This window comes from Gopherus flavomarginatus, chromosome 7 (genome assembly GCF_025201925.1).
Source record: "Gopherus flavomarginatus isolate rGopFla2 chromosome 7, rGopFla2.mat.asm, whole genome shotgun sequence".
Taxonomy (NCBI): domain Eukaryota; kingdom Metazoa; phylum Chordata; order Testudines; family Testudinidae; genus Gopherus; species Gopherus flavomarginatus.
The window spans coordinates 3,134,783-3,160,638 of NC_066623.1; the positions used below are offsets into that span (position 1 = coordinate 3,134,783).

Here is a 25,856-nt window from a genome sequence, read left to right on the forward strand (position 1 = left end):
AACAATAACTTTACTGCTGGATGGTTTTAGAATTGGAGCATGTCTCCCTATTTTAGTGGGGTTTAACTGTGCTCCCCCCTCCCACCCTCCATTGCTTACTTCCCCCCAGTACTGTTAGCCCTGTACTTTGAGAAACTATTTAGTTGATGCTGGTATTTTTACTGTGTTTCTTTTTTGAGGTTTTTTTTCCAATCTCAAACTTTACTTGAAATATAGGAAACTCAATTTTATATTCCCCCTCCCCATCCATCCCTTCAAACAAGAGCTTGGGGAGGTTTTGTAAAAACAAACAGAACCTTTCCCTTTTGACCCACAAGTTTTCCTTACATAGGACAAGAAAACTAGTGTACTGAAAGCTGCAAAGCTTCTGAAGCCTGTAGTTAAATAAATAAATGAAAATGTTCCATATGCATGAGAATTGAAAATGGTACTAGCTTACATCTGGATGTCTACAGCAAACAAAACAGCAGAAACCGAAGTTTAGAGGTTTTTTTAAAAATAGTTTTTAACAATTATTTTATACAACCCTAATTGCTATTGTTCATACCTATTGCTGAGTTTGGAGATGCTTTTTTATACAGATCATAGTCTGTTGGCTTGCTGATTACTTATTCAGCCATGCAGGTTACGCTTTCTTTAGCTAGTCAAATAAAATTGTTTTTCAGAATCTAATTGCAAGGATTCTAGTGCTGAGAATCCCTGATTAAGTCTAGGAGTTCTACCTCTGATTTTATTACCCTCTGTGTCCTTTTCTGAGTCTTAAAAGAACTTGTTTCTCCTTTCTCTTTTGCTTTACACTCCCAGTTCCATCATCCTTCTGCGCAGAGGGTTGGATGAGTGTCACTTAAAAACCTATTCATGCTTCTCCCTAAACACCCAGACGGGTGATTGTAAAGCAGTGTTTTTGCTGCCCTTCCAGATTCAGAGAACAAAGGAAGGTGATGAAATATTGAACCCACCCTCCACCATAGCATTACTACTAGGCCACTGGACCAGTTTCACATTCCATTCCAGTTGGTTTACAAGACATTCTGTGGACTCCAAGTTGAACACAATCATGTTGCACCAACTTCTTCCAGTTCTGAAACCAGTTGTATAATTATGTACAGTATTTAAGTTTTTTCTAAACTTTGTAGTACAAAAGGTACAAACATAACCATTGCAAATCTATTTTAAATACACTAGAGAGTGTGATAAAATTATACAAGTAGGCAGAGTATAGGTAATGGTGTATCTTTTAGTTGTGCAATGTTTTTCTGATGTAAATGTGCATATGCACAATATTCCATTTTCCCAGTGGCACAATGTCTGAAAATATACATCTTAAGGTATTGCAGTTGGAGCTCTTTTCATGTGAATACAGTTGTTAAGGAATAAATGCATCGAGCCCCTCTTTTGTTAAGGTTAAGGCAGATCACCTTGCTTCCAGAGTATATTAGGACTTGTTTTTTGTAAGAAAGTATTAAAAATTAGGCTTGTAATTAAACGTTAACATTTTCTGCAACAGCTATTCATTAAGAAGGCAGATTCTTTCTTTCACTTAGAGATGATACCAAAACATCTTATTTCCTCTTTCCATATTGTGTTTTTGCAAGAACTCCCGTAGAGGGTCCTTGAACTCTTGATATTGTTTTCACTCCTTTAATCGGCATACAGGGAGCCCTGTAGCTTCTCTCCCTTTCTCCTTCCCATTTTCCCTTAATTAAAACTGTTCAAGCTGAAAAACATACTTCCCTGTGAATTTCTCATCTCCCTTCTTTCCAACTTCTCCTTTCCAACTTCTCCTATCTGTGTAATTTTGCTAGCACCTGCTGGGATACTGACATTGTTTGGATTTCATTATATTGCACATGGTTTGAGAAAATACACATCCTCTTCTGTTCATTGAGTTATAGAAGTACTGACAAATAATTGTGCAACATGTAAGCCAGCAAGCAAGCCAGATCTAGCTGGGGAAACTACCAATTTAGACTCTAGTGGTTGTTTCAGTCTTAAGTTGACCAAAAGCCATTTTTACTGGACTGATTCCAACTCTCATGTAATTCCTAGTCTCTCATCTGTATTCTTGAAGACTAATGGATTAGTATAAACCTTCTTCTTAAAGATAACTTAAATGTGTTGTATAGTGTCCTCAGGGTAGCTTCTGCACTAAAGATGTTTTCTTTCCCACCCTGTAGAGGTATCTCATTAAGGTACCCACTAGTGTCATTATTAAGTTTTCATGTGTTCCTCAGTTTGATGCTAATCTTCATGTGTGTGTTAATTCTTTTCCTTTGCAGCACCAACGTGGTTATGAATTATTCAGACATTGAGTCTAAGGTTCGAGAAGCAACCAATGATGATCCATGGGGACCTTCAGGGCAGCTCATGGGAGAGATTGCCAAGTAAGTGATAATTTGACTCAGCGGTGAAGAAGAAGATGCATCTTTATACAGAAATATAAAATTTGCTGCCAGACCAACAGGGATGCCAGGTTGATAGAGAGGATCTGACAAATAATAAAAATTAAATTTTAAGATTATATGCTGGGAAAAAATCATCAGAATCACTGAATCAAAAACATGTCACAGTATACTTGCAGTGTAATTTTTATTTTATTTTTTTAATTTTTGGTCTTACAATATGTATCATTTTTGTGGGGTTTTCAGAATAAAAAAGATCCTATTTGGGGCTGGTTGCTTCAATACTTTTTAAAGATTTTAATCAGAGTAAGATTAGCCAAATTTTTGCTCATGAATATATGTATCGGTTTATTTTCAGAGAAGGGCTTGGATAGTGTGTGATGAGCTAATTACGAAGGGCACCACCATAGTCTTGTTGTAGACATTAAACCATTGCTTTGAAGAGAATAGATTCCTCTCCCTCCCCCCCCAAAATTGATACATACTCAGCTTTGTTTGCAATGGTGGTGTGTGAATAAATAAGAAATTTTGGTAGCTCTTCACTTAAAGTTTGATGGAATTACAAGTGTTTTAGACCAAGTCTGCCATCTACTGTCAACACTTAAATTGTGGCAAACGATTGTGGAAAACTGTTATGAAAATAATTGCTTTGCTCCTTTTGTTTACTTCTCTTAGAGCTACATTTATGTATGAGCAGTTCCCAGAACTTATGAACATGCTTTGGACTCGAATGTTGAAAGACAATAAAAAGAACTGGAGGAGAGTTTATAAGGTGTGTGCAAATAAGACATTTTTAGGTTGTGATTACTCTTACTCTGTGTACTAAAGAACAAACACTAAGGTATTAATTTTGGTTTCATATCTTCATGCACTGTTTTCCATGTACGTATTCAACTATGTTACATTTGTATTATAAAGAAATTGTAGTTACAATAAACTTTAGATTTCTGCTGTCAGATGTTACTGTTAACTCTGTTATAAAAGTCTAATTCCTGTTTTGTTGTTCTGCAGTATCGAGCTTTCTGAAAACAAGTGTTTTGTGTAAAATGCTTTTTAATTAACATAGCAATCTTATTTTAGTGTTGCACAATTGTCAAACAGAATAACATCTACATTTTGTACTTAAACAAAAAAATATCGTTTGCATGTATGTCTGTCGATAAACAATTTTTTTCAGATTTTCTAATTCTTTTTAAGCATTCTAGAGGATATTGTTTCTAACTAGAAAAATTAAAATTGTTTCCAAGCTATACAGCTTAAAACTTAATTTCCATTAGCATTCTGCCTCTAAAGAATCCAAATTTTCGCACTCATTTTGAAGATTGTATTTCATTCGCCTTTTTGACTTACTAGTGGTAGAGAAAGCACTGAACACCACTTGAAATTTTCTTGGCTTTGAATAATTTGTGTAGCGTAGATCAACTTTTTCCTTAATATTGTTATGCTGTACTTCCAATCTAACAACATATGTAGGATTATATTGGGAGGTTTCGAGGGTGGGGTGGGATTGATATAGCACATAACCATCTTTAACATTCAAGGTTTAGATCCTACTCCGTCTTGTTTGAGGCTCAGATTATAACAAGACAAAAATAATTCTAAGGCACACTCTGTTTTCTTGGGGTGCCCAATGCTTTATAGTCATAGTAATTGTTTTCCCTGAAGTATAATGTAAATTAATATTTAATGCTCTCATACATACTACTTAATGTTCTAAAGACTTGTTGGAATTATCTACCAGGTTAGAATATATTGCATTTTGATTACGTATTTTAACTGGTAGACTCTGCTTCACATATGACTTTTTTTAGATGGAATTTACTGAAGTTCAGGGAAGTTCACAGTTTTAAAAAATACTTTTTCCACTTTTAAAATTTTTGTCTTGAAGTTTTCTTTAAACTTACTCCAGAGTACTGTTTTATACATGAACACATTCCTGTAGAGAGCAACATAAATAAGTCACCATAAAAATTGCTTTTAAATGAAAAACATTGGGGAATTGAAGGGATGGAGGGGAGACAAGAAAACTGTTTTTTGTTTAACAGAGTTGGGTTTGCTTTTTAAATTTCTATAGCCATCTTTTCTGATAAGTTATTTGCTTCAAGAATTAGTGATGAGTTAATATTGGCAATCGACTTGGTTTTTACTGAACAAATGCAGTCTAAATTGCTTGCGATATTTATAAACAAAAAGGAGGAAGAAAAAAGAGAACCTGATAAAAGGCAAATCAATGTAATAGTTACTTATTTAAAAGGGGAACAAATCTTGTCATTGACTAACTTTTGGATTTTAGGGTTTAGTTTTTTTTATTGCACTTAAAACAAATTCTGATAAGCTTTTGTTCATGCAATCATTTAATGTACTTTGTATTTTTATAGTCTTTGCTGCTCCTAGCTTACCTCATAAGGAATGGATCAGAGCGTGTTGTTACGAGTGCCAGAGAACACATTTATGATTTGCGCTCCCTGGAAAATTACCACTTTGTAGGTGAGCAATAGAAAAATCTTATAAGCAAATTAAAACAGTAGTTGGAGTTGTCAGTCACCTGAACCAGCTTAGAAGCCTCCCTGCTCTAATTAGAATGTGACTGTTGCCGGTTCTGTGAAGAGTGCAGAATCCAAGACGTGGGACCCTAGAGTATTAATTAGTGAAGACAAGAACTTGCAGAAAAGACTGGCTAATAACAACAGAACCAACACAACATGAGTGTTCGGGTTTATATTAAAATATGCACTAGAGACTGGTCCCCTGTGGTGTCCGTAAAGGAATAGCTTTAATCATATGGGAAGAAAAGGTTAGAGCTCCAAAACACACACATCTGTTTGAAGCTGGGTTTTTTTTTCCTCCCACCAAATAATATTTACAGTGCAAAGGCAGCAAGGCCAATGTGTGTTTTGAATGTGAAAGAGGCTGGTGAGAAAAGCAAATTTTAGTTTTTTAGCTGAAAGCACTTTAAAAATTCAGTTTTGCAGTGAGACAGAATTCTAGCAATTAGTGTTTCAAAAACTGCACTAAAAAAGCTAAAAACTGGTGTTGCTGGTTAAAATCGGAATAAAATATGAGTGAAGAAAATAGTTTAAATCTGAGCCTGGTTTTTTTTTTTTAACTCCAAAACTTCCTGCTGTTGATCTGTTAAAGATTAATGTTAGACTTTTCTAAATAGAAATTGTACGTAATGAAAATACGTGATTTAGTTGAGGATGAAATTTCAATTGAAATAAAACATTGTGACACCTCATATTTTAGACTGGTTCAGTGCACTTTAGGATTTTTCTCATAATTGTTCATTTTGTAACTTTTTTTAAAATTTGTTAGCTTATCTAATGCTGAGGACTAACTGCTACTGCTGAATTTTTTCCCCTTTGCCAATATATATATATAGATGAGAATGGCAAAGACCAAGGTATAAACATACGCCAAAAGGTGAAAGAAATGGTAGAGTTTGCCCAGGATGATGATCGACTTCGTGAAGAGAGGAAAAAGGCAAAGAAGAACAAAGACAAATACATTGGGGTTTCTTCTGACAGTGTCGGAGGGTTCAGATATGGTGAGTACAGTGCTGTGTTGGTCAAGTAGATGAGGAGAGCAGTTTGCACCCAGTGACTTAGCTTGGTTTCATGGATGTACTGCAAGGAGCAAATAAATACTGAGCAAATCCTTCCTGGACAATTTGTCCCTTTCTAAAGGACTCTTTAAAATATACCTGGCAACTTTATTACCCTTATCAAGCTAATAACTTTTCAAATCCTTCTGCTACATCTGAATAGAAATGAAATTAGAAATTTTCAAATGTACTGGTGGCAGTTTTTCTTGGTCCTGTGGTGGAGGGGGTCACTTAAATGAACTAAATGGAGATTTTGTTACATGGCTGATGGTGATCCACTGACGCTTCCAAAACTTAACTGATCTATCTGAAAATAGGCATGCAGGGTTCTTTGCCACAATACAATTCTAATGGAAAGTTTGAAGCAAATCAAGTGGCATTTTCAAAATATAGGCCTTCCAGAAGAATTGTGGGTTTGTTTTTTTTTAAAGATTGCTAATACTTTTTCACCTCTTCATAACTGAAAAATGGCTTGACCTAGACACCTTACCCTTGTCTCAGGGAGCTGACCTCGCTGAGTGCCTTTAATTGTGGTGGTGGTGGTGAGTGCGTGGTGTTAAAGAAAAACAATGTGTACCTTAGAATATGCAAGCAGATCTTAAACTCCCATGTAGCATTATATGGACGCTTGAAACATAGGCCACCATATGTATGTATTTTGATATTCACATAAGGTCTGTGTGTTTCTTGTTAATGTGCATGTGATGCTGCTTGCTGATCTACAATCTATAATGGAGTTTGAGGGTCTGCATCTGGTCTATGTGATTTTTATTGCATGCATTGAATCTGCAGCTTCCATGTGCACCTTAAGGAGCATGCTTCCCAGTGCCAGCACCACACCCACTTTGCCGTGACACACTAAGGGTATGTCTACACTACGGGATTATTCCGATTTTACGTAAACCAGTTTTGTAAAACAGATTGTATAAAGTCGAGTGCACGCAGCCACACAAAGCACAATAATTTGGTGGTGTGCATCCATGTACCAAGGCTAGCATTGATTTCTGGAGCGTTGCACTGTGGGTAGCTATCCCATAGTTCCCGCAGTCTCCCCCGCCCATTGGAATTCTGGGTTGAGATCCCAATACATGATGCAAAAACTGTGTCGCGGGTGATTCTGGGTAAACGTCATCACTCATTCCTTCCTCCGTGAAAGCAACGGCAGACAATCATTTCGCGCACTTTTCCCTGGATTGCCCTGGCAGACGCCATAGCACGGCAACCATGGAGCCCGTTTTGCCTTTTGTCACTGTCACTGTATGTGTCCTGGATGCCGCTGACAGAGGCGGTACTGCAGCGCTACACAGCAGCATTCATTTGCCTTTGCAAGGTAGCAGAGACGGTTACCAGTCATTCTGTACCGTCTGCTGTGCCACTGTAAATTGGAGATGAGATGACGGTTATCAGTCGTTCTGTACCATCTGCTGCTGTCATGGGTGCTCCTGGCTGGCCTCGCTGAGGTCGGCCTGGGGCGCAAAGACAAAAATGAGAATGACTCCCTGGGTCATTTCCTCCTTTGTTTTATCTAAAAAGAGTCAGTCCTGCCTAGAATACGGGGCAAGTCTACTAGAGAACCAGTGTACCAGAGAACCAGTGAGCACAGCCGCTCCATGTCAGATCCCGCAGAAATGATGAGCTGGCTGCCATTCTAGGGGGTGCCCATGCAACAGCCCCACCCGTTGCTTCCCTCCTCCCACAACCCTCCTGGGCTACTGTTGCAGTGTCCCCCCCATTTGTGTGATGAAGTAGTAAAGAATGCAGGAATAAGATACACTGACTTTTTAGTGAGATAAAATGAGGGGGAGGCAGCCTCCAGCTGCTATGATAGTCCAGACAGGACATTAAATGGTGGCAGGGGAGAGGAGCCCAGCCCTCCCGCCGCTGTGATAGTCCAGGCAGTACAGAATCTTTTCTTTAGACATGAAAGGGGGAGGGGCTGATGGAGCTCAGCCCCCAGTTGCTATGATGAAGACGGTTACCAGCCATTCTATACCATCTGCCGGGAATGACGGGGAGTCATTCCTATTTTTACCCAGGTGCCCCTGGCCGACCTCACCTGAGGCCAGCCAGGAGCACTCACGGGATGATGACGAGGACGGCTACCAGTCATTCTGTACTGTACCGTCTGCCACCGGGGAAGGGAGGGGAGAGGATGCTGCTGTTCAGTGCCGCAGCACCGTGTCTACCAGCAGCATGCAGTAGACATACGGTGACAATGAAAAAAGTCAAGAAACGATTTTTTTCCCTTTTCTTTCACGGGGTAGGGGGAGGAGGGGTAAATTGACGAGAGATACCCTGAACCACCCCGGACAATGTGCTTGACCCTACAGACATTGGGAGCTCAGCCAAGAATGCAAATGCTTTTCGGAGACTGCGGGGACTGTGGGATAGCTGGAGTCCTCAGTACCCCCTCCCTCCCTCCATGAGCGTCCGTTTGATTCTTTGGCTTTCCATTACGCTTGTCACACAGCACTGTGCTGTGGACTCTGTATCATAGCCTGGAGATTTTTTTCAAATGCTTTGTCATTTCGTCTTCTGTAATGGAGCTCTGATGGGACAGATTTGTCTCCCCATACAGCGATCAGATCCAGTATCTCCCATAGGGTCCATGCTGGAGCTCTTTTTGGATTTGGGACTGCATGGTCACCCGTGCTGATCAGAGCTCCACGCTGGGCATACAGGAAATGAAATTTGAAAGTTCACGGGGCTTTTCCTGTCTACCTGGCTAGTGCATCCGAGTTCAGATCGCTTTCCAGAGCGGTCACAATGGTGCACTGTGGGATACCGCCCGGAGGCCAATACCATCGATTTGCGGCCACACTAACCCTAATCCGACATGGCAATACCGATTTCAGCACTACTCCTCTTGTCAGGGAGGAGTACAGAAACCAGTTTAAAGAGCCCTTTATATCGCTATAAAGGGCCTCGTTGTGTGGACGGGTGCAGGGTTAAATTGGTTTAACGCTGCTAAATTTGGTTTAAACGCGTAGTGTAGACCAGGCCTACGAAACTTGTAGACCAGGCCTAGGAAAAGCTGAATATCTACTGTGCTGCTTTATTGCACCCACCAACCCTTGCAAAACTGAAGGCAGGTCACCCATTCAGTGTTTCAGTGGGTGCTTGGGAAACTTAAAGAAACCTTGTTGAACAACAGCTGGTATTGAAGCTTGGGGAACTATGGATTTAAGGGGAAAAAACTAAGCAGTAGCTTTGTCTTAAAAATCAGTTTAAAGGGATATTCTAAGGTTAAAATGCAAAAATGTGTAACTCTATAAATGCTATTAAGGTCACTTGCCCATTCATAACTCTTCATCTCTCCTTGACAGTAGACACTCCAGAGCCTAATATGTCCAGGGAAGTTGCACTTTATCTGCAGGAGTAGTTGCCTAAAATCTAGCTTGACTTAGGCATTGATATCTCACATCAGGCCTTTTTTTGCCATGTTTGAAGCTTTCCCACCTCTGTCTGCTTTGCTTAGATGATCATTCATGAGCAATGTAAGGCACTTCTTTATGCACCACTCCCTCCTTTGCCTCCTCCATGCTCCCAGTCCTGCCACAGTGAGGAACAAAGGTCTGAGCATGCATCTAAATTTGCATCTTTCGTGTAGCCCAACATGTTGCATCTAAACCATCAGTCTGTCCATATCCTCCCTGGTATTACTAGAGATCAGGATATTTTCCACTAAGAGGAAAGTCCAACCCTCATGTTCACAACTTCTGAGTGCTGCTGTGCAGTGGAACCAGTGTGACTTTGTGCGAGAATGGACTGTATGTGAGGGAGCTGTGCCATGAGTATGCATCCTCTTTGTGTGACCTGGAGATTTGCTCTGCACAAGCCACTCTGTGTGGCATTGTGGACCCTTCCATCACAGTGAGGCGGAATGGTACATGTAAGTGCCAGTGGTCTGAACTATCTCCATGGTATAGGCAAGGATTTCCCCTCTCTTCTTCCTCCCCCTTCCCTTCCCCTGCTCCCCAAAAAAGATAGGCAGTTCCACCACGCTGTAGGATAAGTGCCTCCTTGCAATATATTCCTTTGTGTTTATGCTACCTGCTGGGGACTCTAGTAATCCTCTTGTCTTGTAGAACGGTCACAGGCCACTGCCTCTGTACCTTCTTCATTATTGTCTCCTATCTTTCTATCTGGGTTGGCTCTTGTTTCTCTTTCTCCAAAGAGAACTTACTCACCCCGGGTTGATCAGTGGAAAACTTCATTCCTTCTCCATATTCTCTTCAGCTCTTTTCACCACTCTTCCAAATCTGAACCCGTGTCATCCCATTAAAATATATTTGTTTTTATACTAAAGGATCTCTAATTAGCATCACTTCATTTATCACTATATTGAAGTGTTTGCAAGCATTTGCATCATCTTAAAATGCCAGCACAAAAAAATCCCTTCAGGCTGAAATTTTACATATAAGGTCAGGTCTTTCAGCTAGAAAGGAATGGTCTCTTATACAGAAAATGGATTTTTTTGCAGGGGGATCCAATAGGAATTTTTTTGGGAAATAGTTTTAAGATTTTTTTTTGAAGTATCCAAAAACATTAGTTTGAGTTATTTTGTGAGTTTAAAAAAATGTGAACAGGCTATATTTTGTCATCAAAATAGCCCATGATTTTTAACAATGCTGTGTCAGGCTAACATGTAACAAAGTTCTGGAACATGTGGATAAACTTTACATTGGAAAACTTTTTTTTTTTTTTTTTTTTTTTGTAACACCCTCGCCCAACCTGATTTATTTTTGTTGTCTCAATCTACATTTTGGTACATCAGGCCAGGTTTTTCAGTTGCTTGTCGTCATTCTGAATGTTTATAACACACAAGGAAACACAATGTACGTTAAAATAGAGAAACAAAGAAGTGCACATTCAGTGCACATTGATGTGCTCCCTAGCACTTTCTGTGCTTCCTGTGATGGAGAGCACTATTGATTACCTGGTTTGGTAGACATTTACAAACTCTTTCAATATAATCTTGGTACATACAAGAGGGAGAAAAGGCTATAGGCACCTGGATACTAACATTGAGCCATGTGATCAGAAAGCATATCTGTACTTGTACAGATTCAGTATTGTACAAAAAACGAACAAAGGGAGTCCTTTTGATTTTCACATTTTCTTTTTCAGAGATTAAGATTTTTATTTTTGCATGTGTAATCCAGGTTGGAGAGAGGCATAACTCGGATTCAGTTGGACCTTTTCATATTCCTATAACTTACTCATTGTGTGTGGATTTAAAACTTTTAATTGAGCATGACCCTTGTGTTTTTTTAAGTATCTTACAAGTTTCTTATGAATTCCCAAATAATTTTACTTATTTACCATTTTTGCTGTCTGCTTGCTAGTTCCGTTTCCCTCGGGTAAGGCAATAAAAGAAGGCTGGTCAATGTCTCCTTTCTAATTTTCATGCACTATGACCAACATGTTCAAATATTTGGTGCTTAAATTTAAGCACCTGAATACAAACGTAGGCAACCCATGAGTGGATTAATATTTCCAGGATCCAAATACCTGCCTGTTTGAAAATCAAGCCACTGATTGAGTGGCTAAAATTTTCAAACTTAGTGCAGTCGTCATATTGTTTCAGATTCCAACAATGCAAGGGGAAGTTTTAGTGAAAATGTCTTTTTTTTTTTTTAAATTTTTTTTTAATTAACTTTACTAAATCTCAGTTTAGATGCTTACATGAAATATTTGCAGGTAATTCAAGAAAAGCTATAATCTTTTCTAAACTAACCAGCAGCTAGTTGGAGTTCTTGATTCTCAACATTCAGAAGCAAATTTATTTTGCTGTTAATTCTTGATGGAACTGTAGTGTTGAGAAATGAAAGCACTGACTGGCTACTGAGAAGGTAAGTTGCTGTACTTTCCTTAATGGTTTCTAAATCTTGTTGTTTGAGGGTTTTTAACAGGAATAGATGCTAGAAATATTACCAAACGTTTTCACACTAGTCTGTTTTGGTGTTTGGTACTGTGCCTCTGTGTATTTATGAGCTTTTAAAATCTTTGAAAGATTTACCCCTTAGTGTGGCAGCTTGGCCAGAAATGCAATATTGCACATTAAGTGACCATTATAAAAATGGCATGTTCCAATTCTGATAAGTTGCTTATACAGCCTGAGTTGATTCTCTTACGCTGTTCCTCCAGCAGGGTTTAACAGTATCCTGATGTGCAGTGCTGTGCTGTGCTCTGCAGTGCATTATGGTTGTATAGTTGTCATAAACAAAAGCTTTTGAATCTGCATTCCTGCCACTTAATGATTGGCATTCCATGCTGTGCCTTGCTGTAATAGTGTTGATTCAGCACTGTGGGAGCTTTCAGTTTGCTTTGAAAACTCATAAGGTAACAGTTTTTGTGGGGGTAATGGGGGACAACTCCAAAAAGACTACAGGCTTTTTCTTGCATTTATCATCAGTATTATGTCTTCATAAATTGTATAGGTGAAAGGTATGATTCTGAGCCCAAGTCAAAATGGGATGAAGAATGGGATAAAAACAAGGGTGCTTTTCCATTCAGCGATAAACTAGGTGAACTGAGTGACAAAATTGGAAGCACAATTGATGATACCATCAGCAAGTTCCGGAGGAAAGATAGAGAAGACTCTCCTGAAAGATGCAGGTACTTCTATTATCTTAAAATAGCTGTGTCTATTCTGAATAGTCACTATAATTGTAAGGCTTATTAGGTATCTGCATTTTTTGCCACGCTTTCTCCTCTTAATAGAAATACAATTTTGGGCCAGTCTGTTGTGATACCTCCACCCCCGCTTACCCTGCTCTGTTGGTTCCAGGGGGGCAATGTAGCTGTCATCCCCAACCCCAGAGAATAAGGAGGCTCTCTGGGTGGTCTAGAGCAGTGGTCTCCAAAGTGGGAGAAAAGTTTGTCAAAAATGGCATGGCAGGGGGTGCGTGCTCAAAAAAATTTTTACTAGTAAGAGTGCGCGATCAAAAAGGTTTGGAGACCACTGGTCTAGAGCCAGCATAAGTGCCCTGGCCTTGGAACTGTTTGTCCAGGGGGAGTCTGGTCAAAGTGCACTAAGCTCTAGTAATTCTCAGCTATTGCAGTGGCCTCCTGGGCCCACTGCGGGGAGTCTTGAAGCTGCTCTATTTTATGGCAGAGTCTAGGCAAACTCCCAAATGACCCAAGAATAAGAGGAGACACAGAAATTGCTTACAGCCACTTTAGCCCCACCCTCCACCTCCTATTTTCATTTTTTCACTGAGTTTCTGTATTGAGCAGATCTCAGGAAGAACAGAGAATTTGGCCCACTTACCCTTGTACTTGAAACAAATTAGTTTAATTTTCAGTTGTTTGTAAAATGACAGATGTCTGTTCACCTGGCCACTAAATCCTCTGCAGTCGGAAAATAAAATTGGGGTGTTTTTTCCTGCAGTATGAACTCTAAATGTAGCACTCTTCAGCAGATGTATTAAATTTTATTATTGGGAGATCAAACCCATTCTTAACAATCTGAAATTGCTACAGAGAAAATGCTCATTTAAATAATTTCCTTTTGGGTAAACATTCTAAAATTGTAGGAATTCTCATACATCTTGCATTTATGTGTATTAGTGTTTTTTCACAACACTATGTATAAGTATTTTTTTTAATACCAAATAGTCCAGCAGGGAAGTGAAAGTAATACTAATGGTGGCACTTTTCAAAACAGGGCAATATGGCCTTCCCCCAAGGACATTAATAAATCAAAAACTAGTACTCTATGCACGCATCAGGGTTCCCCCTTAGAATTTATCATCAATAGACTACAAAGAGAGGATCAGAAGAAACAAACAACTTCAGATTTAACAATAATGGTACATTGATTTGAGTTTTGTCCTTATCCTTCAAAAGCAATTTTGCATGTGAGAACATTCATAAAGATCCTTTGCTATATTTCAAATAGAAAATGAACAAATATTTACCTTGATATTACCCTCGTGTTGTCTTGTGCCACTATGGTTCTTCCTCCCACTACTGCTTATCACCTGGTTGGATCTCTGTCTCCTAGTGTGCCAGGCAAGCCTCTCTCTCCACCTTGTAATTCCTCCCCAAAACCCTCTTCTTTCAGCTAGCTTTCAACTGCTAATCTCTGCTCTTCTCCAGTGTGTTTAATCTTCTGCACTAACCAGTTTTCTAACTTAATCATTTGCTCTTTCACACCTTATTGGTATTGCATCTTGCATCTTTGGTTGTTATCCTTTCTCTTTCCTTTCATCTTTTACCAGAAGTGTCAGCCCAGGGACAATGTCTTTGATTCTATAAAGTGCCATAAAAGCATTTGGTACTATTTAAGCTAATAAAATCAATTTTAAACAAGGAGTAAAAAGGGGAAATTATGCAACATACACAAGCAAAAATGCTCTTCAAAGTAGTAGTTAAGGTGAAGTTGCACCGCTGAGTCCCACAATACAAGATAATCCAGATTTCTGTCAATATGCAGTGTCTCTAGTACCACACAAAAAGCAGTCCAAAAGCATCTTTTTGCCTCAACAGCACATATGTGGAGCCTAGTCTAGAAGCCATTACGTGTGCATTGGGAATTGAAACAAATGGAAGTTTTGTCTGTAGGAGGAGCAGTTCCTCAGGGCGGGTCCATATTGTCATAGGAATCTCATGATGTAATGTGTAATTAAAACCCAATAAAAATCCTATTGATAGTTCTTTATACTCCTAGAACTGTAGTACCTATTTTTATCATTTCCCGTTTCATAACCCACTAATTGAATACTACAGGTGCAAGTTCTACATAAATATTTAAATCTAAGTGTTGGTGATTGGAAGAAATTGGATTTTAGTAGTAGTGTGTGGCTTAATCAAAAATCCAACACTTCACAGAATGGTACTTTGAAGAATGTATGCAATAGATATGGAGCTTGTATCCTTCCCTTCTGGGTTCATGGAAATAACCTAAATCAGTGGTTCTCAACCAGGGGTACACATACTCGTGTGTATGCAGAGGTCTTCCAGGGGTGCATTAAGTCATCAAGATTTTTGCCTAGTTTTACAACAGGCTGCATAAAAAGCACTAGCAAAGTCAGAACAAACTAAAATTTCATACAGACAACGATTTGTTTATACCGCTCTGTATACTATACACTGATAGTAAGTACAATATTTATATTCCATTTGTTTTATTTTATAATTACATGGTAAAAATGAAAAAGCAAGCAATTTTTCAGTAGTAGTGTGCTGTGACACTTTTGTATTTTTGTTTGCTTTTGTAAGCAAGTAGTTTTTAACTGAGGTGAAACTTAGGAGTATGCAAGACAAATCAGACTCCTGATAAGGGAACAATAGTCTGGAAAGGCTGAGATCCACTACCCTAAATCACAGAAATGTAGGGGCTGGAAGGGACCTTGAAGTTGTCAAGTCCAGTTCCCTGCACTGTGGCAGGATCAAGTAAACTTGACTGTTTGGGCAACCTGTTTTTTAAAACCTCTGACCATGGGAATTCTACAACCTCCCCTGGAAGCATATTCCAGAGTTTAACTACCCTTCTAGTTAAAAAGTTTTTTTATAATAGCTAACCTAAATCTCTGTTGCTGCAAATGAAACCTATTTCTTGGGGTCCTGTCTTCAGTGGACATGGAGAACAATTGATCCTCCTCCTCCTCCTCTTTATAACAGTCCATAATGCATTTGAAGACTGTTATCACCCTCACCTCCCACCCCGGTCATCTTTTCTCAGAATTAAACATGCCCAGTTTTTTAATCTTTCCTCATAGTTCAGGTTTTCTAAACCTTTTATCATTTTTGTTGCTGTCCTCTGGACTCTCTCCAATTTGTTCACATCTTTTCTAAAGTGTGATGCCCAGAACTGGATGCAGTACTCCAAATGAGGTGTTGCCTGTGTGAAGTACAGCGGAACAGTTATCGCCCACATCTTACATACAACATTTCTCTTAGTACATCCCAGAATATCACCCTTTGTTGCAGCTGCATCACATTGTTGATTCATTCAGTTTGTGAGCCACTGTAACCCCCAGATTCTTTTCAGCAGTACTACCACCTAAATGAATTCACTTAAAAACAAACATCCTCCACAGTTTATTCACAGTCTGTCAGGGTGCAGTAATGTAGAATTAATGTGCTAATCAACTCTGAAAAGTGACTACATAAGGGGTACTGCCTCTATCCACAGATCTTCTCTGTATGTGTTCAGTCTCAACTATTGATGTTAGTGATTAAAACAAAGTTATTAATTTTTTTTTTTTTACTCCTGTTAGCCTTGCAGTCAGTACTGCTCTGAAAGGATGAAAACAGACTCCATCTGGCTTTCATCTCATCATTAGAATGCTTAACAAAATTCTAATTACAATCTTTATTTTTACTGATGCATGAACTAGAATAACCCAGCTTGACTTTCAGATTCCGGATCTAGTTTAAAAAAAAAAAAAAAAAAGTTTACTTGTATGCTGAACACACTTGATCTAAGTCATTGAGAGATAAATATGTAACCCCAGCATGCCATTTTTCAGAACAGAACTACACTTAAGGTATGCACAACTGTCTACGGAGAAACTGAAAATTTGAAAATACGGCTATTTTTGAACCTTAGAAGGAAAACATTCCTGTCTCTCAGAATTGTGTTCCTTTCCCAACTTATCAGTATGGATGGCTCATTGTAACTGAAATAGTAGAAGAGAAGGCAATTCAGAACGCAGTCACTAAAAGCCTCTGGTTTTCCTTTGTTGGGATTCCCCCCTATCTTAACACTAATGACCCAAGCTTGACCCCAGGGTCCTGACTGCTTTGCACTCCATTAATGCTGATTCCATCCTTATATACAGAAGCAGTATTTTCCAAATTGTCTGCAGGTACCTTAATGCAGCTGTAAAACATTTTTTTTTAATACCAGACAGGAATTCTTGAACTCTGTCCAAATTTCTCTCCAACCTTTAAGAAGCTAGTGTAGACAGCAGATGGCAAAGGAAAACAAAATGTGGTGTTGGTCTCCTATAAAACTTTAAGTGTCATCTTTGCTAAAGGTGACCTTGGTTTAAAGAGTGCTAATCCTTCTTTGCGGACTGACTAGGTTTAGGCATTCTGCCTCAAACTATCTCCCCTAGAATCTAAGGGACAGGAAACCATTTTCACTCCTTCGCAGGGGAGGAGAATCTAAAGCAAAGGAAGAGACCACAGGCTAGAGTTCAGCTTCTGGCTGTTACGTGAACATACATTGCTCATAGACCCTTATCTTTAATGATTCAATACGATACTAGATGAAACTTCTTAACATTCACTATGCAGTTCTCACATGAAGCAGTATGATTTTATAGGGATTTATTCCGTACATAGTAAACACGCTTAAAGTGAACATTAATCTATAATGTTTCATTGCTGTTAATGTGACCATCAAAAAAAAAATCAAAACAAATCTCCTGAGACCTTCAGTTTGAAGCAGTACAGTTTATTATAGAAAATTGGGCATTGTAATATTTTATGTCCTACATTTCAGTATATGTATTTAACCTCTCTGGAAAATGTTCAGATATAACACATGCATCCACCTAAATATCGCTTCTCTAATGCTGTGAATTTTGGAGGTCAGTTGACCACTCAAACGCTTTTTATTTTTGCAGAGCTAGAATTTCTGGTAGTGCAGCAATTAAGATGCTGTAGATCACTAAAGGGTGATCTGTGTCTTACTCTTGAGCGAGTGAGATTAACCTTACTACGTTCCTCTAAAACGTTTGCTATAGTGTAATATGGGCATACATCTGAAATGCACATTTCATCGGTGCATGTGACAGCACCTGCACTTATAAATTCATAGACTTGCGGTCAGAAGGGACCATTTTGGTCATCTAGTCTGACCTGCACAATGCAGGCCACAGAATCTCACCCACCCACTCCTGGAACAAACCGCTAACCTATGTCTGAGTTCTTGAAGTCCTCAAATCGTGGTTTAAAGACCTCAAAGTACAGAGAATCCTCCAGCAAGTGACCCGTGCCCTATGCTGCAGAGAGAGGTGAAAAACCTCTAGGGCCTCTGCCAATCTTCTCTGGAGGAAAATTCCTTCCCGACCCCAAATATAGCGATCAGTTAAACCCTAAGCATGTGGGCAAGACTCACCAGCCAGCACCCAGGAAATAATTCTGCATAGTAACTTGGATCCTACCCCATCTAACATCCCATCACACTCCCTCAAGTTCCCCACAACACATGCACACATTAGGTGCTTGGGACTGTACTGATGTGGTTAACAGTTAACAATAGTAATTGTATTGCAGTAGTACCTAGAGGTCCCAATCAGGGTCGGAGACCTATTGTGCTAAGCACTGCATGAACACACAATGGAAAGAACCTGCCCCAAAGGAGCTTACACTCTAAGCCAAGAGTTGAGTGACTAAATGATACACTGCATTAGTGAGCTTGCCAGTCATCTTTGGAGATGGATTAAAATCCTGATATCACAGCTGAAAATGAATGTAGTGGTCTCATTCTATTCCCTCACTTGTGCATGGTGCTAATCATTCTGTAGGCTCAGAGGACCAAGAGTTGGAACAGCTGAGAGTGCTACAAGTTGGGGATTAGGTGCACTGACAGAGCTGTGTGACAGTCTTGCACTACGCTTGCTTGTATGTCTGGCTAAAGATAATGCTATTAGTCTTTGGAATACAAAATGGAATGTTGGACCTTTATTTTGAGTGATCATGAATTGAAGCACTTCCAGTGGCAACTAGACAGTGTGTCTCCCATTTCCTATATCTATGTGAAGTATACCAAACCCCCTACACTATTCTCAGCAGAAAACAGAGGCTACCCTCTAGAGTATATTGTGGTTATCATATCCCCACTGACAAAAAGACAGTCTTTGTTCAGTTAGATATGTTAGTACTCTTGTGCATTATTAAGATACAAAAACCTTCCACTTTTAACTATGTACCCAGAAGAGAATTGCTATTTCAAAGTAGTTTTTCAATATATTTAAGCTTTCTCTCGTATTTTTCATTATGTACAATTCTGTTGCCCTAATGATAAAATGCAATATGTCTGTTGCAAAAATGAATGATATTTTACACCTTTTTGGGTCGCAAGCAAAGTAAGAATGAAGAATTTAATAGATTAAACATACATTACACTGTGGTGCATAAAAAGATTTCAACTAAAACAGACACGTGCTTTGAGGTGTAAGAATAAATGTGTTTTCTGAGCTGGGAAATTTAGAACAGTTCTGTATAATACTGTGAAACAATCTTATTAAAGCTGAGTAACCATTTTTTACAAATATTGAAAGAAAATTAAAAGCCCATATATCTCAAATTGGAAATGAGCTGGAAGTGGAGTTGGTATTCTTGACATCTCAAGACCAGCACCCTTGATGCACCACTTCATTTCAACCAGTGAATAACCTCTTGGGGCAAGGGTTGAATAGGCCTACCAACTTCACTCGTTTTCTAAATATCCCTAATTATAATAGGGTGGACAGCTTAATCTAACAAATATCTTTAAACCCCACACATGCACAGAAAAGTCTCTGGAAAATTGGGATAATGCTACCCTCACTTCTGTAAAGTGCCACTTAAGTGTAAAGTATTAATTTCTCAAATATTAAAGCTATGTACTTTCCCTAAGTCGTTGTCTACACAGTCTTTTGTTAATACAAATCAACACTCTTGTCAAAATTCTTAGGCCTGAGTCCAGCGTCCATTGAAGTAGATGAAAAGACTCCATTGATTTCTTTGGGCTTCAGATCTTGGTGAGGAGGAATTGAATCATATTTGTACTGATTATTAATAGTTTTGTTTCATTCTTCATTGCTGTTCTAGTGATAGTGATGAGGAAAAGAAAGCCAGAAGAGGTAAATCCTCCAAAGGTGAATTCAAAGATGAAGAGGAGACTGTGACAACCAAACATATTCATATAACACAGGCCACAGAGACCACCACTACCAGACACAAACGCACAGCAAATCCTTCCAAAACCATTGATCTGGGAGCAGCAGCACATTACACGGGAGACAAAACAAGTCCGGATCAGAATGCAGCTCATACCCCACAATCTACAGTAAAGGTAGGATGTAACTTAAGAATCATAGAATCATAGACTATTAGGGTTGGAAGGGACCTCAGGAGGTCATCTAGTCCAACCCCCTGCTCCAAGCAGGACCAATCCCCAGATTTTTACCCCAGTTCCCTTAATGGCCCCCTCAGGGATTGAACTCACAACCCTGGGTTTAGTAGGCCAATGCTCAAACCCCTGAGCTATCCCTCCCCCCCATTCTTCCATTCTTCCAACTCTGAAACCATTTTTGTTTTAAAAACAAGGGAACTCTGAATTAAGTAGATTATAGAGCAGCCCAAAGAGTAACTATTTTCTCAGAAATTAAAGGGTTGGATTTTCAACAGCGTCTAAGACCCTAAAATTGGACCTAGAATAAATGTCTCTTGTCAAGTAATATAATACTGTTGCTACACAAATTCAGAATGGACAGGCTCTGATGGGTGGATGTGTTGTTTTTTTTAACAAAGTAGCTATAATTTCTCTATTTTAATCTTTATTAAAAATAGCAGGAGAGAATTTAAGGTTCAAAAGATGCTTCTGTTTTTAATATCCAAATATCTGGTATTTCAAACATTAGTATTCTATACAATACTTCAGATTTTTAATAGTTTTTGTTTAAAAACACCACATTCAGCCATGTATAATTAGCAAATCTCTCAAAATACAAAGCCCCAAGTTAAAAATACAGAAACATGATTTTGATTTATCACTAGGCTGAATTAGCTTCTAAATTGTTTGGACATACCGAAGGGGGGGGAAAAATACTTGTGGCAGGCATCTTTTTGCCTTGCCCCTGCATGGGTAGCCATTTAGTATGTTCACAAATATTGTCCAACTTGTTAGTCTCTATTGCTGTTGGGTACTAGAAAACTCTGTCTAGGGCCAGTGTTTTAATTACAGTCACATCTAAGCTACAAAATAATTGTTGGAACAAGTTTGTGGTCCAAACATAACTAACTTTTTTCTGTGCACACAGGCAAAGTGAGGGAGGGGGAGAAGTCTTATAACATGGCTGGGTTGAAAGCCTGTTTCACAATAGTGTTTAAACATAACTACTTATGTAGTATAGGGTGAAGGCTCTAGTCTTCCTAGCTTCCCTTGGGTTTCTACTAATATTGTATTTCCTTACATGCCCTATCTGTTATCTTTCTGCTTTTTGTCTCCCTGTAATTGTGGGCATGCCAGACTCTGTGAAACAGTTATTTATGGTCAATCCACAGTTCATGAATCTTTGTAAGGTTCGCTTACACACATCAGAAAATATTGAAAAATTCAAGAACCTATTGACATCTCTTGGAAAATGGCAAAAACTTTTAGAAGCACCTCTTGCCTATGTGTATGTCCTTTATATTGTCTATTTTTAGTCTGACACTGACTTGCAAAATGGATCTTTATTCCTGGCCTGCTCTTTGTTCCTTATTTGAAATTGTAATCCTCTGAAATTAAACTTTCTTGTTATAAAAATAATTAGTGTCACTGAGACTGCCTCAGGCTGTTAGACACAGTGTCTTCTTTGGTTAGACTCCACAAAAGGTTGTTGCAAAGATTTCTGCTGCAAAGCTGAGTCCACTTGCTTCTCTGCCATAGAAAGGAAGAACATGTTTCCCATTGGACTTCCAAATTTTTCCTGTGGTGCTCTTTCATCAAGCATGCCCTGACAGGCACCACACTGCTGTCCTATCTGCAGGAAGTCAGAAAATAATAGGGACTTGTTGTTGTTGTTTCTCAGGTGTGAGGGTTCATCTTGGGTTCCCACAGAACCCTCAGGGCATTTGGTCATCCAGAGTGTGGAAAAGGCTATGAAAAAAGTTTCCTCAGGCTGAGATCAGTGAAGTTCACATTCTTAGGCCTTGGCTACACTGGCGCTTTACTGCGCTGCAACTTTCTCACTCAGGGTTGTGAAAAAAACACCCTCCTGAGCACTGCAAGATACAGCGCTGTAAAGCGCCAGTGTAAACAGTGCTGCAGCGCTGGGAGCGCAGCTCCCGGCGCTGCAAGCTAATCCCCATGAGGAGGTGGAGTATGTGCGCTGCGACCACACTCTCACTTCAAAGCGCTGCCGCGCTTTGTCTGCATCAGCTGGCAGGGAGGGATCAGAAGCTCTTAACTGCTGTGAGATATTTAACAGTATGAAATGGGAGGAGAGAATCCTAGCCTTCACGTAGCCTTACATACCTGAAAATGCAGTCTGTAGTCCAGTCATCGGAATGGAGAATGAGCAGCCAGTATTTCGATATCATATCTGAGATTAAGCCAGCTTTAAGCGTTCCTATTTGCTTCACAGCCAAATCACAAGTAAAACAAATGTCTTGAAGGACACACTCAATAGTTCTAGGCATGGAAGCTCTCTTCCAAATTACTTCTGCTCTCCCCATGCTTTTACTGAACAGAACAGTGTAAAAAGAGAAAAATTACTTTTCATCCTGCTCGTAACCAGTTGGTTAATGAGGCCCTGATACTTTGAACAAATGGAGATAACCATATGTTCGTTTCATCTACTGGTTACCCAGACATTCCATCTGGAACCCACCTTCCTGAATTTTGAAGTATGGCTCTTGAATGTAGCATAACAACAGAGATTTTATCTAATTCATATGTGATATTAGAAAAGCCTACCCCAAAATTGGCAGACTGGTTCTCAAAAGTCTATAGGGGCAATGCTCTCTATTGACAAATGCCCTCACCTGAAGAGATGTTCGGAGTTGACTGACCATTGATGCATATCTTCACCAGGATCTACAAACTAGACTACAGCCTTAGTGCTGCCTGTGGGAAGAGTGTTCTGAAGCAGTTCTTTATTTTTAAAACTCTTTTGAGAGGGGGATTGTAATGCTTTTCCCCTTCAGATGATCATGGGCTTGTGTCTCAGATTCTTACTGCTGGTTGTATCCCACAAGTACTAATTTAATGAGTGCGTTAGAAGGGTACAAAACTCGCATTGGAGGAATAAGGCTAATGTCAGCCATTCAGGATCTTTCTCTCACCCCCCGACTAATTTCTGAGTCCATGACAGTTCCTCTTTTACCCTCTTCAAATGTGGAAGCCTGCCAGGAGAGTTCTGGAGGGTCAGCAGACCTTCCCCTTTTTCTCATTGACCAGGATAGATTGTTCTGGACTGCCTCCCCCTTCCACCTAAAGTAAGAAATCCACAAACTCTGTGCCAGTGTGATTGAGGAAGAAACGTTTCCTCATAGGCAAGTAGTCAGGCAGACAAGTACTAAAATTGTACTTAACAGACTTTTCAGCAGGTTGTCAGTCTGCCATAGATGCACTTGAGCCCGGTACCAAGGTTCATAGAACAGTAAGAATGCCATTGTACTGCAGGAGTAGTAACGTTGGCTAAACGTGTGCATTCTTTGTGATGTTTCCTGCAAGAATATAGGATTTGGATTAACCAAACAGATGGTGATCTCGTGTATTAGAGCTGGGTGGAAAGCAGTTTTCTCATCCCATAAGACGACTTTTTTTTTTTAAACTTCCCGTCCTGAATCAGACAAGTAATTGAAATTTCAAAAACTTTCACAAACAATACTCCAAAAATTTGATTGGGTTAATTGAAATGTTTCACTTCAATTTTGACTTTAAAATTTTTATTTTTAATATAAATTAAAGTTTCAAACCAAAAAACCAAAATATTTTTGTTTCAAGAGTGTCAAAATGAGATGTTTAGAAAATTTCAGAACTCCAATTTTTTCAAAATTTGTCAATTAACTCTTTCGTGAAAACAGTTTAGCCAAATCAGCATTTTCTGATGGAAAAACATTCCTTTGGAAATTCCTGACCCATACTAGTATTAGTGACTATGCTAGTGAAGTGACATCTGATGTGTCATAGTACTGTCAGGAAATGCATTCTCTTACTTGTTAAATGACTGATAAAAGGAAGGCTTCAATACTGCTTTCCATCTGTCCCCTTTGTGACCTTGCAAGCTAAGTCAGATTCCCACAGAAACTTTGGAATTATATTTGATAATACAAGTCAGTTATTCTGAGATTTTTAGATGTGTTGCAAAACAGTTTGTCTCCCAGATAGCTCTGTCCATTAGCTAAGGGCTTGTCTACATGGCAAAATTTTCTTGCATAGCTATACCAGAATAATTATTCTGCTATAGATGTACCAGTGTAAATTCCACCGTGGACACACAATTCCAAAATAAGTGATTTATAATTTTCCAAAGCTCAGTCATTCTGGAATAAAACCAATGCAATTCTTGAATAGTGTCCACATGGAGACTTATACCAGTGTAACTAAATGGAATAATTATGTATTAATGAATTTAATAATTCTGCTATAAGTATGTGGAAAGAAAATCTCCCTATGTAGACAAGCTCTAATATCCATTACTTGGAGTACTGATTGAACATACTCACCACCTGTTAATGGTGACTTTCTTTACTAGTATTTTACTCAAGGTTTACGTCATTCAGCCAAAACCGGAGTGATTTAAACATGCACGCCTTTTATGTTTGCTTCTCCGGTTTAAATCTTCTGTGGACGTAAATGGCTACAGATAGTAAAAATAACATGGTAGGTAATGTTCCTTGAGCACTTTTTAACTTCAGATTTTCTGAAATATATTCTAGTGAAGTCTGTCTTTGCTTAATTAGGTTACTGAAACAAGCTCCCCTCTACCTGTCTGCATCTCTGCAGACATTCTGGACATTTTGGGGGGCCATTTCATCAGGACAACAGTGCTCAATTCATGTGTGAAGTTTGTGAGAAGACAGTTAGAAAGCCATGCTTGCAGTTGAACTGTAAACGGTACTTCAGTCATGTTTTTTTTTTAAAAGCTGGTAAATTCTGTCTTCTTTAGGCTTCAGTACCCCCTGGCAGCAAGTCTTCTAATGATCTGTTTGATCTGTTTGATGGTGCTGGCCAGCCAATCTCAACAGGTATATATCCTTATCCTTAATCTATGATCTGTTTAATTGTGACTGTCTGTGCACAAGCTTGTGGGTTTTAATATTGTGAGGATAAAGGGAATAGAAAAATGGTGACAAGCAAAGCAAAAATGTTTCAAGTATCCAAAAAATGGACAACTGTGCATAAGTTTATAACTGCACACAAATTACCATATTACAGTAAAAGCTTTTTTATCCGTCATGTTGGGAGAATGGGGGGTGCTGGTAAGTGAAAAATTCTGGTTAACTAAGAGGGAGGGAGTTTGGGTGGGGGAGGAGGCGTGGGACTGGGGGTTGGGGTGCAGGAGTGGGTATGGGGCACATGCTCTCAGAGGGACTTTGGGTGAGGGAGGGGGCTCGGGATGAGGGTTGGGGTGCCAGATCCAGATGGCGCTAACCTTGGGCAGCTCCCTGCAAGTGGTGACACGTCTCTGCTGCTCCTAGGCAGAGGCACAGCTAGATGATTCTGCGCACTGCCTCCCCCCCTGCAGGTGCCACCCTCGCAGCTCCAACTGACCATGGTTCCATGCCAATGGGAGCTGCGGGGCCAGCACTTGGGGCGGGGCCAGGGCAGTGCACAGAGCTGCCTAGCTGCATCTCTGCCTAGGAGCAGCAGGGACATGTCATAGCTACATGCTGAGCCATGTAGGGAGTCTGCTGGCCCTGCGCCAACTGGACAGCTCTATAAACTGGCATTTCTGATCTTCATTGAAAGTCTGGTTTAAAGTGCTGGATAACACAGCTTTTACTATATATAGGATTAATAATAACCTTAGCAAATCATAAAGATTAGCCACTAAATCAGTCTGTCATAAACTGCAAGGGTTATAATGCAGAGTTATTTATAATTAATTTTAAAAGCAAGCACAATCCAGTCAGCTTTAAGTTTCTCATGTTGCAAGTTAAGGGATAGGCAGCTATAGAAATGGATGACCTCT

General features: G+C 39.4%; 1 protein-coding gene across 2 annotated transcripts in view; it reads left to right on the plus strand.

The window, feature by feature from the left end:
• Positions 1 to 25,856, plus strand: part of CLINT1 (clathrin interactor 1) — a 77,623-nt gene that overhangs the window by 38,486 nt on the left and 13,281 nt on the right. For both annotated transcript variants that reach the window (XM_050961293.1, XM_050961292.1), the window contains exons 2-8: positions 2,280 to 2,384; positions 3,078 to 3,174; positions 4,781 to 4,889; positions 5,785 to 5,949; positions 12,450 to 12,627; positions 19,783 to 20,026; positions 24,831 to 24,909. In XM_050961293.1, coding sequence (XP_050817250.1) covers positions 2,280 to 2,384; positions 3,078 to 3,174; positions 4,781 to 4,889; positions 5,785 to 5,949; positions 12,450 to 12,627; positions 19,783 to 20,026; positions 24,831 to 24,909 — 977 coding nt within the window. The remainder of the gene's footprint in view (positions 1 to 2,279; positions 2,385 to 3,077; positions 3,175 to 4,780; positions 4,890 to 5,784; positions 5,950 to 12,449; positions 12,628 to 19,782; positions 20,027 to 24,830; positions 24,910 to 25,856) is intronic.